The following is a 15,076-nucleotide window of genomic DNA, read 5'->3' on the forward strand; positions in this document are numbered from 1 at the left end:
GGGTATCTTCATGGATCTAAATCACAAGGGCTCCAAGAAGAGTCCATTAACTTTAAGAGATGCAAAATTCCTCTCAACTGAGGACAGTATTCTAAGGCTAAAGATGACAAAGGAACATTATTTCTTCACTCCTGTCCTGATCACTGCATAGCAAAACCAGGAATCAAGACTCCTCTTCCTTACTTTTTTAAAGAAGGCGCAGAGAATAGGAGGGAGGTGGGAGAAAGGAGGGAATGTGGGAGGCATACTAATAAACAAGAATAAAACAAACCCTACATTCATTTGTAGTCCGCGCGCAGTCTTGGTTCTAAAGCTACTTTAAGAAATCCTCCTGAGGCAGCAAGTAAAGTATCAGGTTCGCCTTGTCCTCTGCTCCCCCACTACTGTGCGCGGCCAACCTCCGTGGACTCCGACGTAAACTCAGCATCTCCCCCACGTGACTGTGAGCTTCCGAGGGGCAGGACAGCGCCCTTCCAGGTAGGCGTTCTCAGCACTGCACTTTGGCTCTAAACACGTGCTCAAAAGTTCGCTGGAAGAATGGATTTGTGGAACACTTTAGCAGTTCTGGCCACTCCCTGGGATTCTCCCAATATTCCTCACTCCATCAGGAACGCAGAGCCCGGTATAAACCAAGAAGATCCACACAGCCTGACTGGTGCTACCGCCCCAACTCTGCGCAAACTGCAGCGCACCTGTTTTACGGCAGTTTAAGATACGTTAGAGTCGTGGCGTTGCATTATGGGAAGTGTAGGGGCGGGAAGCGGAAGGGGCGGGGCGATAAAGCGGAAGGGGCGTAACGAGCGGCGTCTTCTCTTCCTCCTTAGGGGCGCTAGGGCTTGGGTGGTAAGGTCGTGTGGTCGGGGTTGTTGCAGTGTGATCTTTGCGTTTGTCCTCCGCCCCACCCGAGGCGGTAGAGCTGATTGGTGGCGGGAGGCTGTGCACTTGGAGGTGCGGCAAGTGGCGCACAGGTCTCGGCGCACGTTGGCTGCACCATGGTCCAGCTTAGTGAGTGACCTTCCGGGTGGTCGCGGGGCCGGGGGTGGGGGGCGTATGGGACCCGATGAAGCAACTCTTCTAGGTGAGCTGCAGGCAACCCGAACTTGAAACAGCCACACTACCTTACGTGTGTTCCTCTCCTCAGGTTTTTCTCACTTAATCTTTCCTTAAAATTTATGAGACAAATGGCGTTCAGTTTCTAGATAGGCGGCTGAGGGTCCGTCGTGGTCACAGAGCTGTTAAATGGCAGGCTGGTGTTGAGCGGATTGAGGAGGTAGTCATTTCTGCCTGATGTGCATGAGAGGAGTTTCACAAATACACCATCTAAACTGGGTTGACAATAATTGGTTGGATGCAAGCAAGCCCCTTCAGTTGAGGAAGGGGCATGTTTTATCTATCTCATTATCATTATTATCATCTCATTATCATTATTATCTCATTATCTCAAATATCTCATACATATTTTATGTACTCGGTTCTTGTGTGTTAACAACTTAATTCTCTGCAGCTACTGTCCTGTGCAAAGCCTACCGTGGAGGCCATTTAACCATCCGTCTTGCCCTGAGTGGCTGTACCAACCGGCCTTTCTACCGCATTGTGGCTGCTCACAACAAGTGTCCCAGGGATGGCCGTTTCGTGGAGCAGCTGGGCTCCTATGATCCACTGCCCAACAGTCATGGAGAGAAAATCGTTGCTCTCAACCTAGAACGGATTCGGCATTGGATTGGCTGTGGGGCCCACCTCTCTAAGCCTGTGGAGAAGCTTCTGGGTAACTCAGCTCTAGCCTTACTTCATTGAGGGGATTTTCAGTTGAAGTCAGTTTCAGGATGATAAGAGTTAAGAATAATTTTCATTACCTCAGGCTGCTTAGGGCTAGGGTGAAAGCTGAAGTTGTGAACTAATTGTCATTTTGACTGGAGACCCCTTTTGTGGACTCTTATGAGACTTGCTGAGTGAAGAATGGGATTTTGTACTGAAAATGGGAATAATGTGTCTTGAATGGCTATCTGTCCATTTATCTTTTTTCAAATAAGGACATTAACGTTAGGAAGTAACATCCACTGTCTCCTTGTAGTAAATGGAAGGGGGTGGAATTGGGGGAAGAGTTAGTTTGGCAAGAGAGGAGCTTGTTTTAAATCCATGCTGTAGGTCAGGTCTCTGTTAGACCTCAGCTCTGTGAGGCTAAGATCCCAGGGAATCATTGGCTTATACCATGTTATAATGAATGGAAATCCTGTTGCTTTTAGGTCTTTCTGGCTTTTTCCCTCTGCATCCCATGATGATCACAAATGCCGAGAGGCTGCGAAGGAAACGGGCACGTGAAGTCCTCTTAGCATCTCAGAAAACAGATACAGAGGCTACAGAAACAAAAACGAGCTGACTTCAATGAGCAGAGCATTGGGAGAAAGGTCAAAGTCCTCTTAAAACACTTATGCAGAGCGCTTAGTCTTAATAGCTTTGGAGGTCAATAAATGGAGTTTTCTGCGTCACCCATGCTCTTCTGGACTGTCCTGAGCTGGACTCAGAGAGTAATTTGTTCTTTCTGACATAGAGCTGGGTCCAGATACTAATGAGCTTTTTTTAGCCTTCATTGAGAAAAGACAGTGGCTCTGGGGTGTGTTGGACTTTTGGGGTGGGCCCTGGATCTCTCAGACAACTTTACAGTCTGCTGCCTTACAATACTTCCCTGTTTGAAAGCCCCCAGCAAGCCTGTCCATGGTCTGTCTGTGCAATTCGTTCCTTAATCATTTATGGTCAGCCCACTAGATCAAGAACACAGTTACTTTGCTTATTTATTTATTTATTTATTTATTTATAGAGTTACTTTCTCTTGTTTGATATATAATCTCAAATTTACAAAGGGAGATTTTTTTTTTTTTAATGAGATTTTAGGCTATAATAGCATACTTTTAGAATGAGAAACTGGAAGAAACGTAATATTTAAAAGTACCTACATAAATTCTTGACCCTTTACAGGTAAAGGTTATTCATGAGGATTATTAGGTGTCATGAAAGGGGGTAAGATTGTCTCCATTTTATTGAAGAGAGATTGAGGTTCAGATGTGGAAACTTGACCAACGCCATCTCTTTTCATTTGGGCAGAGCTAAGATTCAGACCCCAATATGCATATCTGGAGAGCCCTTTCCAACACATATTGTCTGTGGCAGGGTGAGTGTGAGATGAGCAAAGATGAGGGGCTTTTCAAAAGTCCACTTAAAAAGCCAGTGATAGAATGAGGTTTAGGTGTCATGAGTTTGGTTAACAAATGACTGGCTCTGCCCCAAGCCCAAAATGTTACATCTGCTTCACCAGAACTGCAGGACAAGCACAAGTGTGGATCAGAGGATTTTAGTGCACACTCTGGGTGATATAATTTCAAATTCTAGCACAAGACTAGGATATAGAGCTGATAGAGGAGACACTAAAGCCCTATCAGTGTACCAACTTATTTTCTGGGTTTATATATTGAGAACAATTATCAGCCATCTCATTATGGGGTCAAGACTCTCCCAGGGTTGTCTCTGGTGGGCCTCCCTTGCTTTTAGGGGACTTTGAAGGCAGGGCAGGCTGAGAAGAACTGACTGGATTTGATCATGGATGTGGGAAAGAAAAATGCTATGAAAATCATGGGAACTCTGGAAGTTAAAGAAAATAATACAATCTGGAGAGTTTAAGGTTTTTGGATAAGCTTTAATTGGTAGAACAGAGAAGAATGATTATGAAAAGTATTGACCAGTAAAGGGAACTGCTGGGAAATGGGTTAAGGTATTATTTTGATCTATTGGGTTTCTGCTCACTCAAGTATTCACTTTATGCCCTGATCTATCCTTCCTCTGTGATTTGTGTATACATACTTCCTGTGTGAGCACATCCTGTCCCTAATTTCGAGGTTTCCGTAGCTCTAGCCTTACTTTGGATCTGCTGACAGTTTCACACCATCTTAGTTGATTGCATCAGCTTATGTTGCTGTCACCTCAAATCCAACATGCTCAAACCCAGCTCTGCATTAAAAAAAAAAGAAAGGCTGCTTCAGCAGCCCTATTTTTACTGAGATGAGGGTTTGGGTCATGTTACCTTAACTAAAGTAGAAGGTGATTAGGAAGTGGAAGGTGAGTGGGTATGATTCTGTAATAAATGTTAGTTTTTAAAAGACAAGTATTTTGTGCTTTTGGTTTACGCTTTTTTCTTGGGGGAATCAGGGAAAGTGCTTCCCTAGAAGTCCCAGCCAGTAGGTTACAAAATTACCGGTTCTTGAAAAAGAACAAATCTATGTAACGATATTCAACCATGTCAAATCGCTAAAAGCTGCTGGTATTATGCAGTTTTTTACTTTAAAAAGGCAAACAAAACAGCAGTATGTAGTTTCGATGTAGTATGGACGTGCCATATATTAAATGAACTGCACTGCGACTCTGGTGAGAAGATAAGCGCCAGGTTTCTCGAGCAAGGGATGGAGAGCATTTGGCGCCTCGGGTAACCACAGAGAAGGAAGCTCCTGCTGCTCCTGTCTCCTTTTAAGTCTTGGCCACGCCCTGGTTTTGCAGCTGCCGTAAAGTGCGACGTCGTGCTACGCCTATTGGGCGCTTTTTATGACGTAGTAGGCCGGAGTGGGTTTTTTTTTGCGCGGGAAAAGGGGGCAGTCTGGAGCTCTAACCTGTGTTGTTGGGACCGGCAGTTTCTGTGGAGTTGCCGCTCGCCCCCTATCCCTGCCGACTATGGGGTTACTGGAACTATGTGAGGAAGTGTTTGGTACCAACGACCTTTACCGAGTGTTGGGCGTGCGGCGCGAGGCCTCGGACGGCGAGGTCCGACGCGGCTACCACAAGGTGTCCCTGCGGGTGCATCCGGACCGGGTTGGCGAGGACGACAAAGAGGACGCCACCCGCCGCTTCCAGGTGCGCAAGTCCCGGCTCCACTGGCCGCCTGCATTTTTCTCGGTGTTCTGGCCGCCCGGCGCCTCCCAGGCGGAGTGCGCCCACCCTGGCCTGGTGTTTTTCTAATTTTTATTTCTCGCAGCGAGGGGTGCGTGGGTGATTTTTTGTTGCTCTTAACCTGCAGATCCTCGGGAAAGTCTATTCTGTTTTGAGCGACAAAGATCAGAGAGCATTGTACGATGAGCAGGGAACAGTAGACGAAGATTCTGATGTGCTCAGCCAAGATCGGGACTGGGAGACGTATTGGAGGTTACTTTTTAAAAAGGTAGAGGACCCTGGAAATTTCTTTGTGGTGATTCTCTTCATTCATTCAACAAACGTTTATTGAATGGTTTTAAGGTACTGCATTTTGTGTTGCGTAGCAATGAGGAATTTCTGTTTCATCCTAATATACGCATATGTGCAAGTATTCTTTGGGAGATAACATATATTTGAAGAAGAAGAAGTCTGTTTAACCGTCAAACATATGTACTTTTACTGAAATGGGTCTTTAATTTCCTGTTGATGTAGAGCAATTGCAGGGGGAAAGGTTTAATATTTTATAAGATAATGCTTTATTTTACATATCGACACGTAAGTCTTGAGTTCTGGGAAACTTCCCTTAAATTTTCCTGGTCTGTAGTTCAGTAGTTGTGAAGGTTGGAATAGGGAAAACTCTGGAAAAGCTTTGGCATAGAAAGTGTGGTTCCTTGCAACAATTTCAACTGAAGCACCTATTGTACCTGGGACTTTCAACACCTCACTCTGGTTTTACTAGTATACTTTTTATTTGAAATTCTCAGAGTTAAAGCATATGTCTCTCATTTGTTCAGATATCTCTAGAAGACATTCAAGCTTTTGAAAAGACATACAAAGGTTCTGAAGAAGAGCTGGCAGATATTAAACAGGCCTATTTGGATTTCAAAGGTGACATGGATCAGATCATGGAGTCTGTGCTGTGTGTGCAGTACACAGAAGAACCCAGGATAAGGAACATTATTCAGCAAGCCATTGATGCTGGAGAGATCCCGTCCTATAATGCCTTTGTCAAAGAATCGAAGCAAAAGATGAATGCAAGGAAAAGGAGGGTAAGATTTTGAATGCTGTTTTTTTATATGTCAATGATTCCAAAAAGAATGTGAGGGTATTTACAATAATAGAAATATATAAGGTTACTGAGATGAGAGTAAGGGTTAACTCATTTCTTTTCTAATAAAATGAGCATATGAGCTCATTAAGAGAAACTTTTTTTCCCTAGTATGTTGTGCTCAAGAGGATTTTGCTAGGTGGATTGTTTAATATCATCCTAAAATAACACTGAAACATTCTTTATGTGGGCCTTCTTGTAGCTTTGTCACAGCTTTCCTCAAGAGATAAAGTAATGGAGTTCAGATACGTAAAGTGGACAGTGGTTCTCACTTGATTAAAAGATGGGGAGAGGGTGACTAAAACTTTCTTTTTTTTTTTTTTTTTTAAGATTTTATTTACTTATTTGACAGACAAGTAGGCAGAGAGGCAGGCAGACAGAGAGAGAGAGGAGGAGGCAGGCTCCCTGCTGAGCAGAGAGCCTGATTCGGGACTCGATCCCAGGACTCTGGGATCATGACCTGAGCCGAAGGCAGAGGCTTTAACTCACTGAGCCACGCAGGCGCCCCCTAAAACTTTTTTTAAACTGTGTCTTTTTAATACAGATTTTCTCTTGTTCTTGCCCAGATTGACTCTTGAATTGGACCCAGAATATACATTTCTAAAAAAATGATTTAGTTTATTTTGATGAAAGTGTCTTCCCAAACACACTTGAAGAGGAAAAGTTGTAGCTTCTGTGGAGTTGGTTAGGATAGGGATGATGGCAGGGAAAAGGAGCTAAAGACAGACAGCTAAAGTTCTGGGACACAAGCCTCTGTGTCACTGGTCTTTTGGGGAGGACCAGACTGGTACTGAAGTAACCGTTGCCTCAACCTGGCTTTCCTAGTGGGAGCTCAGCGGAGAATAGTGTCATATTTTAGGTCTCTGGTGGGTGCCTTATTTTCTGTGGCTGAATTGGAGGTGGAGTTAGGTCTGCAGTTTTGATATAAGATACATATAGGGGAAAGCTTGGTGGGGGGTGTGCACGCATGGAATGTGTATCAAGATTATCATTTTGGGGGTGCATTGCTGACTGGGGCGATAGAGCATCTGACTCTTAATCTCAGGGTTATGAGTTCAAGCCCAACATTGGGCATGGAGCCTACTTTAGAAAAGTTATCATTTTGGCTTATAGGCTGCATCTGTTTAGGCCCGCTCTGACAGTTTCAGCTGGTAGTCATTTTCTCCAGTGCAACTGAGCACAGCTGTATCCAATAATAGGATATTAGCTTGAGAAACTTTCTTAGAGTTGAGGGCAGGTGGATGGCATAGTTCTTTAGAGAGACTCCAGCAAACCTAGGGAGTGGTATACAGTTTTAAAGGAATTTAATGCAAGGACTAAAAGTAGACAGTGAAAACACTTTTTATTGGAATAACAAAATCCTAATGTATCAGCATCCCAGTATTTATAGAGTGTTCATTGCTATTTAGAAAATTGACTGGGGTTTGGAACCTATTACAGTGTTGTTGCCCTAAAGGAACAAAGTCATTAACCTTTCCCAAGGTATTCTTCCGTCCCCCACCAAGGTATTCTTATGGTATTTTGGAATCAGTGCCATAGGAAAATTTGGCAGAAGGTGGCTTTGAAATTAGGTAAAGAAAGGTTAAAACTGAATTTGTTAGTGTTTATTCTGACTACTTGGGAATTTTAAACCAGGGTTACTCAAGGCTGCCACCAAGTCACATGTAGTTAAAAAGTAGGTTTCCAGAGGAGAGGAATTTGAGATGCCTGTAATCCTGGCAACATTTTTGAAGACATCCTTGATTAAATGGCCTTTCCTCGCTCTCCCAGCATTTTGTTTTTATTCTTACCGCAAGGTTTAAGAATACTAAACTACTTGCTACTCCTAGCTAGTAAAAATGGGGAAAACTCAGAAATGCTTATTGGAATCAGAGGATCTACTGCATGCTGTCAGCAGTGTCATCTTTTAATGAATGACATATTTATATAATTGTCTTGTTTTAATTTATATATCCCTCAAATTGAAAGGTTCTTACCATAGATTTGCTTTTGGGAAAGAGGGTGTATTTTTAGTATATGCTAGGTTGCCATGGAGTCTAATATGAGTTTCTGATTTAGGCTCAGGAAGAGGCTAAAGAAGCAGAAATAAGCAGGAAGGAGCTGGGCCTTGACGAAGGAGTAGATAACTTGAAATCAATCATTCAGGTAAGCCTGGCAGGTGTTTTTGAAGGTTGTTGCTACTTTTTTCATATTCTGATCCCTACTGCTAATACTTTCTTCGTAGTGTATAGTGTTGTATTTTGTTTTCTTCTTTAAAAGCATAAGTCATCCTTTTAAAGTGCATAATTTAGTTAAGCATATTCATCAAGTTGTAGAACAGCACTAATAACAGAACATTTTTGTCACCCTAAGAAGAAACTCATTGCTCATTAGCTGTCATTCCCTGTTCTCCCTTCCACCAGCCTCTGGCAACCACTATGTATTTTTGTCTCTGGATAGCCTTGTGTTTTGAAAGCTTGTGTTTTAACTTCTTAAACAGAGCAGACAAAAGGATCGGCAAAAAGAAATGGACAATTTTCTGGCTCAAATGGAAGCAAAGTACTGCAAACCTTCCAAAAGAGGAGGGAAAAAAACGCCTCTCAAGAAAGAAAAGAAATAATGGAATTTTCTCTTCAGAAGTCCTTAGGTGTTAATTGGCACCATTGTAGGCCAGATACAGTCAAGATTTGAAGAAAGAAGTTAACCCTGCTCTTGAGAAAAGCTGTCCTTCCAGCCTAAATAACTCCGCTCGACTCTGTACACCAAGCAGAATCTCTCAACCTGATTTTAGTAATCTTAGAAATCCCCTGACATTCTTTGAGGTCCTGCATGAAGGAATTTGGAGATTTTTATGGGAATGGGGGAGAGTGATGTACTTCCTGGCAGTGCTTGCATCTGTGATCTTCTGTACAAGGAACTCATATCTAGAATGTGGGTCTGTCCCATATTGCCTATAGCAATTGTTTTGCCGCACGAGTGTGCACACAGCCGCAGAGTATTCAGAGTGACGTGTGTGATATTAGAACAGTAATTCTGTTCTAGCTCTGCCTAGCTAGAATGCTTTCAGAACACTTGGTGGACATCTTTCAAATATTTGCCAGTTTTCTTTCAGGCTTAATGTTCTTGAATAGATCCTCTCTCCTTTTTGTTTTACTCAGCCAGGTTTTGTACTCTTTGCTAGAAGTATAGGAGAAACAGATGTTGAGATTACTTTAAGCATCTTTGTAAGACTTGTACGTGATGAAATAAACAAGTTAAAAATGACTGTTAAGTTCTGGGGCCTTTTAAATGATCTCAGTGATCATTTAAACTATGATCTAGAAAAACTAGTGTTGAGAGAAGAGAGAAGAAAAGTAACCAAATTCGCTTTATAGTAGGTAGCCAGATTTAAGTAGTATAAAGAAGTTGACCTGCCTGTAACTGTTGAATGTCTGTCCTTAGGTTGAAGATCTTGTTTGAACTTGTTTCCTCATCTATAAAGGGTGAAGGAGTTGGGCTAAATGACTTCCTAGAGGTTCCTTTGGATTCTCTTAACTTTGAAAGGCAGGCCATCTTGATCCAGTGGTTTGTTATGCACTCATGTATTGATTTGTGAGGATAGTATAGAGATGTTTACTTATATTTAGTCAAATTGGTATGTACTCTTCGGAATATATGGACATTTTTTAGCAACTGATAACTTAAAGTCTTTGAGTTATAGACTTTTATGCATATGGTATTGAATATATAACAACCCTTCTGTTACTGAGTTTTATGTATGCTAATTAATCTGAGGTAAGCACATGACACATTTTTAGTTTGTGATTACAAACAAGTTAAAAAAACACTCTTTAATTATATTAAAATATAATTTAATGCAGGTTGTTTGAAGCATCTGTCTTCATATGATAGCATTACTACCTTCGATAAAATAAATACTACCCCTATTTATGATCTTTCGAATTTATCCCCTCTGAAGATTTACAATAAGATCTAAAACTGGTATCATCAAAATTAAAGTTCAGTGAAATTTAAATAAAATTAGTTTAAGCCATAGTTAAAACCACTGCCGCATTTATGAGTGTCCTCCCAAAAAGGTCCATGGTGAAGTCAGAAGAATGCTGAAGTTCTGTACTTCTGCTCTTAGGATATGTTTATGCTAAACTAATTACCAGAGTTTCTGAAATATTGAGGTAATGCTGGCTCACCAATAGGTTCTACAAATTTTTGAAGTCTCCTTAGAGTTTAAGTAGAAAATCTGGTAAGTTGAGTATAATAGTTAAAAAATATATATATGACCACTGAGGTCCTTTAAGAAGAAAAGAAGCATAATCTAGTAGGAAGCAGGCCTTGTGAGGTTGAGCTGTCCTATCTGAAAATATATGTACATTATGACTTATATAAGTTAGTAGGTATACCGATGCTCACATTTATGTCTTTACTTAGCCTTTCCATATCTCTTTGCCTATAAGATTGGACATCTAAAGAGAAAGCTTTAGAAATGACATCTGTTTGATGAGTAACTCAGATTTTTGACAGCTCTGTCTCCTAAAACTGCCTTAAAAATGAGTGGACCTCTCCAGAAATTCATACAAGCAGAAGTATTGTGAGGCCGGTGATAATGTTATCAAACAATTACTTGCTTTTTGTGTAGGTATAGTCTCATAGAATCCTATAATAATTGAGCTGATCGTTGTTAACAGACAACATGAGATTTGGGGATTCATTTGTTACTTCTTTGGGTACAAATTTTAAGTCCAGTGGAATAGGTTAACTTAGGCTGAAAGAAGACAGGAACTGGAGAGAGAAACAGTACCCATGTAATTTTTGGCGGATCCTCTTTTTTTCTCAGTTATACCAGATTAACACTTCATGAAGACGGTTTTAAGTGGTCTCTTGTATACAAGCTTTGTGACACAAGATGACTGAACACTGATTCATGAATTTTTCTCACGTTGTTCCCTGCAGCCTGAAGCAGTTTCTTCTCATTTCCCCTATGGCCCCTGCCTGCTTCTAGAGACTGGTCCACCTCTGTTTTGAGATTTTGTAGACCCATGTAACTGAGGACCTGTCAGACAAAGGTGACATCATAGAGTAACATTAGTAGACATTCTAGATTTGGTAATCTCAAGTTCATATTTAAGGGCTTTTTTCTTCAGTTATCAATTGGACTTAAGTTTGGAGACTGGGACTAAGTGATAAAGTATATATTCAGTAAAAACCACATTTGCATTATTTTATCATGTAAAACCAGAAAAACTATTAAGATAGGAAATCTAGTTTTAGAGAAGAGGCCACTGGGTGCCTGGGTGGCTTAGTCAGTTAAGCGTCTGCCTTCTTCCCAGGTCATGGTCCCAGGGTCCCAGGATTGAGCCCTAAATTGGGCTCTGCTCAGTTGCAAGTCGCTTCTCTCTGCCCTTCCTCCTTGCTTGTACACATGCACGCTCGCTCTCAGATAAATAAAACCTTTTAAAAAAAGAAAAAGGAAACCATTAGAGAAGAGGCTAATTAGAAAGGACTAACGTGGGGCGCCTGGGTGGCTCAGTGGATTAAGCCGCTGCCTTCGGCTCAGGTCATGATCTCAGTGTCCTGGGATCAAGCCCCGCATCAGGCTCTTTGCTCAGCGGGGAGCCTGCTTCTCTCTCTCTCTGCCTACTTGTGATCTCTCTCTCTGTCAAATAAATAAATAAAATCTTTAAAAAAAAAGAAAAGAAAGGACTAACGTGTCTGTCTGAAATGTTACGACTGTCAACAAGGTTGAATGTAGTAACTCTAGCTCAGAGGCAGCATTGCTTCTGTATGAGGACTAATCCAAGAAAGAATCCATGGAAAGCATTCAGAGACTACCAAACAATGCTAATAGGAAATGAACGAGAGAATTCACTTGGATGACAGAGATGGTTTGAGGCAGATTACCTTTGATTACTCTTCTTAACTGGAAAGCATTTCAACTGCCTAATACTTTTGCTTTCACTTACAACATAAAAATGACCCTGATGGTTGTGAATATATTTATAGGAAGAATTAAGATATCCTTGAGTTTTCTCCCCTTCTATGAAAATACAATCTATAGAATATGACTTAGAAATCAAAACATAACGGGATGGACAGACTCCACATGTCTTGATATTTTTGAATTTCTTTTTTTTACCTTGGCCTAGCAGGTTAACTGATCGAAGCAGTTTATTCTATAGCACTATGGATTTTGCCTACGTAATAAAATCCATGCAGTGTTTGAATGTTATAAACATGACTTATTTAGCATAAACTTTTTAGATTGGAAAAAAAAAGTAGTTTACTTTGCCAGAGTGGTGAGAAGTTAATGTATATATCTGGAACTTGGCTCTAGGCAATAGAGGTCTCCTCTGTTTTTCTTATTATCCATTTCCAAAAGGAATTTGAGGTGATTTACAAAGATGTAGGGAAACAAAATACGATAAAATCTAGAAGAAGGGAAAATAAACATAGAAAACAAAGGCAGTGTCTTAACATAGCCACATCATAGTAAAATAAGAGCCATGGTCCCACCTGTCACTGCAGATCCTCTACCAGGTCGGGCCTGATGAGGATACTCAACAGCACATGAATGATGATACTGTGTATCTGGCTGCAAAAGAGAAAAGATGACACACTTTTTATGATGTGACTTCTCCCAAAGGATAATGTGTTTGTAGGTTTACAGGGAAAACCTTAAAATCAGACAACCATATAAATGGCATTGTCTAACAGTCTGAGGGACAAGTTGGCTGAATGCGTTCTTTTTTTCAAGTAAAAAATTCTAAGTCAGAGGCCCACAAAGCCATTTGTTAACGTGTAAAAAATTTTTAAGTTCTTTTTTTAAAAGTTCTAAACTTAGTTAATATGCCTTTAAGAAAATCTTAGCACTGGGGTGCCTGGGTGGCTCAGTGGTTTAAAGCCTCTGCCTTCAGCTCAGGTCATGATTGTAGGATCCTGGTATCGAAACCCACATCAGGCTCTCTGCTCAGGGGGGAGCCTGCTTCCTCCTCTCTCTCTGCCTGCCTCTCTGCCTACTTGTGATCTCTGTCTGTCAAAAATTAAATAAAATCTTTAAAAAAAATTATAAATAAATAAGAAAATCTTAGCACTTATAAATAATCCATATGGTTTAATATTTTTAAGTATAATTGGCTGCCAAGGGAATTTTATCTAATTTAGACTGTCTGCTGATTGTTTAAAACAACAGAATGGAGCCTTTTCAGTAACCTTGAAACACCCATGACTTTACCTCCATACTTGAGATGTGACTCTCAACATGAAACATTTCAAAATTACCTCAGGGAATTTAAAGATTTTTAGACGTGGCTAAAATACTGAAACGCAAATACCAAAAAAAGCTGTCAGTGCCATGCTGCTGGTTCTTCTGGAATAAAGAACATCCCTCTCCATTCCCTGTCAGAGCACTGCAGTCAAGAGATCACAGGAATTTTTTCTGGTGAAGCCCCATATTTTTTTTTTAAATTGGGGTCACCAAACTTCTTTAGGGGACCAGACAGTAAATATTTCAGGCTTTGTGGCACATACTGTTGCGGCTATTCAACTCTGCTGTCGTGGTGGGAAAGCAGTCCTAGACCGTACATAATGAGTATGGTAGCTCTACTCTAATAAAACCTGATGTACAGAAACGGGCCATTTTTGTGGGAAGCTAGATGGCCCATAACAGTTGCTTGCTGACTCCTCTTCAAGATGAGAACACCAAAGAGCAGAGTGCTAGTCTGAAAATGCCAAGCCAGGGACCCGGATCTGGTGTGCTGAGTTACACTGAGCTACCAGCTCATCTCCCTTTGCATGACAGCACATTGGGAGAGAACTAGCTAAGGTACAAAATTCTTACTTTATTGTTATAAACATCAGGAAAAAAAAGAAACTGAAATGACTTCATCTGTTTAGTTTAATTGCTAAGGCAACCAAAAATTAAATGTTTTATAGGGAATCTAGCTGTAGAATATAATCATCAAGCACTGCGTAGCAAATGCCCTGAATCAAATTATGAGATGATTAAAAGAGGTTTTCAGACTTTCTAGGATTCACATGGAGTAAGAATCAGCAATGCTCACGTTTTCCTTTAGCTCCTATTTTGGTGAATCTCTGCCTAAGTAAAGCATCTTGAGGTTTGTTGAGTTGGATAGTGTCCCCCATCCCCTACCCCTGCCAAAATTTATGTCTGCCTGGAACCCATGAATATGACTTTATTTGGAAGTAGGATCTTTGCAGATGTAGTCAAGATAAGATGAGGTCATACTATGTTAGGGTCAGCCATAAATTCAGTGATGTGTATCTTCATAAGAGGGAAATTTGGACACAGAGACATGCAGGGAAGAAGGCTGTTTGAAGGCAGAGGCGGAAATTGGGACTGATGTGGCTGCAAACCAGGGAGTACCAAGAATGGCTGGCAACCACCAGTCAAGAAGAGATTAAAAAAACATCCTTCCCTACAGCCTGGAGAGGGAACATGGTTCTGCTGACACCTTGACTGGACTTCTAAGCTCTGGAACCAATAGAATAAATTTCTGTTGTTTTGAGCCACCCAGTCTGTGGTGATTTGTTATGGTAGCCCTAGGAAACTAATAGACCGTCTCATTAATTTGTTCTCACCGTTCTTTTAGTGGAGAATTGTATAGAGCTTGAGGCTGATACAATACAAAGCTTAAAAGTCAGAATAAGTGGGCTTCAGATATCACCATCCTGAAAAGTGGCATAGGATTTGAGGCCCCTGGCTCCTGGACACTGCACGTGGCTCCACTTCCCCAGGCTCTTCAAACGCTTTTGCCACAAAGATGCGGTGGGGCTGAGTGGCTGGCCTACAGCTGCGTAAGGTCAGTGCAGGACCTCCAACCTCCCAACTAAGCTTTTTCTAGTACTTGCTTAAAAGTAAAAGGGCCAGTAAATGCACATTAAATGGTAAGGTGATGTGAGCATCTCAACCTCAATTTAAAAAAATGTCATGACTTGCCATCCATCAGTCCACATCATAATCTGATAGCACTTTTTGGTGTAACTCCCTAAGAGCAGTGTGAGAGGAGTTATGCTGATTTGATGTAT

The 15,076-nt window shown here is 41.3% G+C and overlaps 3 protein-coding genes across 8 annotated transcripts in view; 2 read left to right on the forward strand and 1 right to left on the reverse strand.

Annotated features, from left to right (window-relative positions):
* Window positions 1-853: 853 nt before the first annotated feature.
* MRPS16 (mitochondrial ribosomal protein S16) lies at window positions 854-2,490 on the forward strand. The gene is made up of 3 exons (XM_032840619.1): window positions 854-1,005; window positions 1,505-1,765; window positions 2,244-2,490. Exons 1-3 carry the CDS (start codon window positions 993-995, stop codon window positions 2,375-2,377), a joined length of 408 nt encoding a protein of 135 aa, XP_032696510.1. The 5' UTR covers window positions 854-992; the 3' UTR covers window positions 2,378-2,490.
* Window positions 2,491-4,675: 2,185 nt separating this feature from the next.
* Window positions 4,676-9,895, forward strand: DNAJC9 (DnaJ heat shock protein family (Hsp40) member C9). 2 transcript variants are annotated; one of them, XM_032840598.1, is made up of 5 exons: window positions 4,676-4,893; window positions 5,057-5,197; window positions 5,745-5,999; window positions 8,117-8,203; window positions 8,461-9,895. In XM_032840598.1, the coding sequence occupies exons 1-5, from the start codon at window positions 4,714-4,716 to the stop codon at window positions 8,689-8,691; spliced, it is 894 nt and encodes a 297-aa protein (XP_032696489.1). In that variant the 5' UTR covers window positions 4,676-4,713; the 3' UTR covers window positions 8,692-9,895. The 2 variants fall into 2 exon arrangements, with proteins under 2 accessions (XP_032696489.1, XP_032696496.1); XM_032840605.1 differs by having other exon boundaries at window positions 4,684-4,893; window positions 8,538-9,895.
* Window positions 9,896-10,743: 848 nt separating this feature from the next.
* The window catches only part of FAM149B1 (family with sequence similarity 149 member B1), an 86,120-nt gene continuing 81,787 nt past the window's right edge, over window positions 10,744-15,076 (reverse strand). For all 5 annotated transcript variants that reach the window (XM_032840574.1, XM_032840564.1, XM_032840581.1 and 2 more), the window contains 2 exons: window positions 12,545-12,623; window positions 10,744-11,084 (listed from right to left, as the gene is read on the reverse strand). In XM_032840574.1, the coding sequence (XP_032696465.1) occupies window positions 11,011-11,084; window positions 12,545-12,623 (153 nt within the window). In that variant the 3' untranslated portion in view covers window positions 10,744-11,010. The remainder of the gene's footprint in view (window positions 11,085-12,544; window positions 12,624-15,076) is intronic.

The sequence above is a fragment of the Lontra canadensis genome, unplaced genomic scaffold (genome assembly GCF_010015895.1).
Source record: "Lontra canadensis isolate GAN:19392208 unplaced genomic scaffold, GSC_riverotter_1.0 scaffold3, whole genome shotgun sequence".
Taxonomy (NCBI): Eukaryota; Metazoa; Chordata; class Mammalia; order Carnivora; family Mustelidae; genus Lontra; species Lontra canadensis.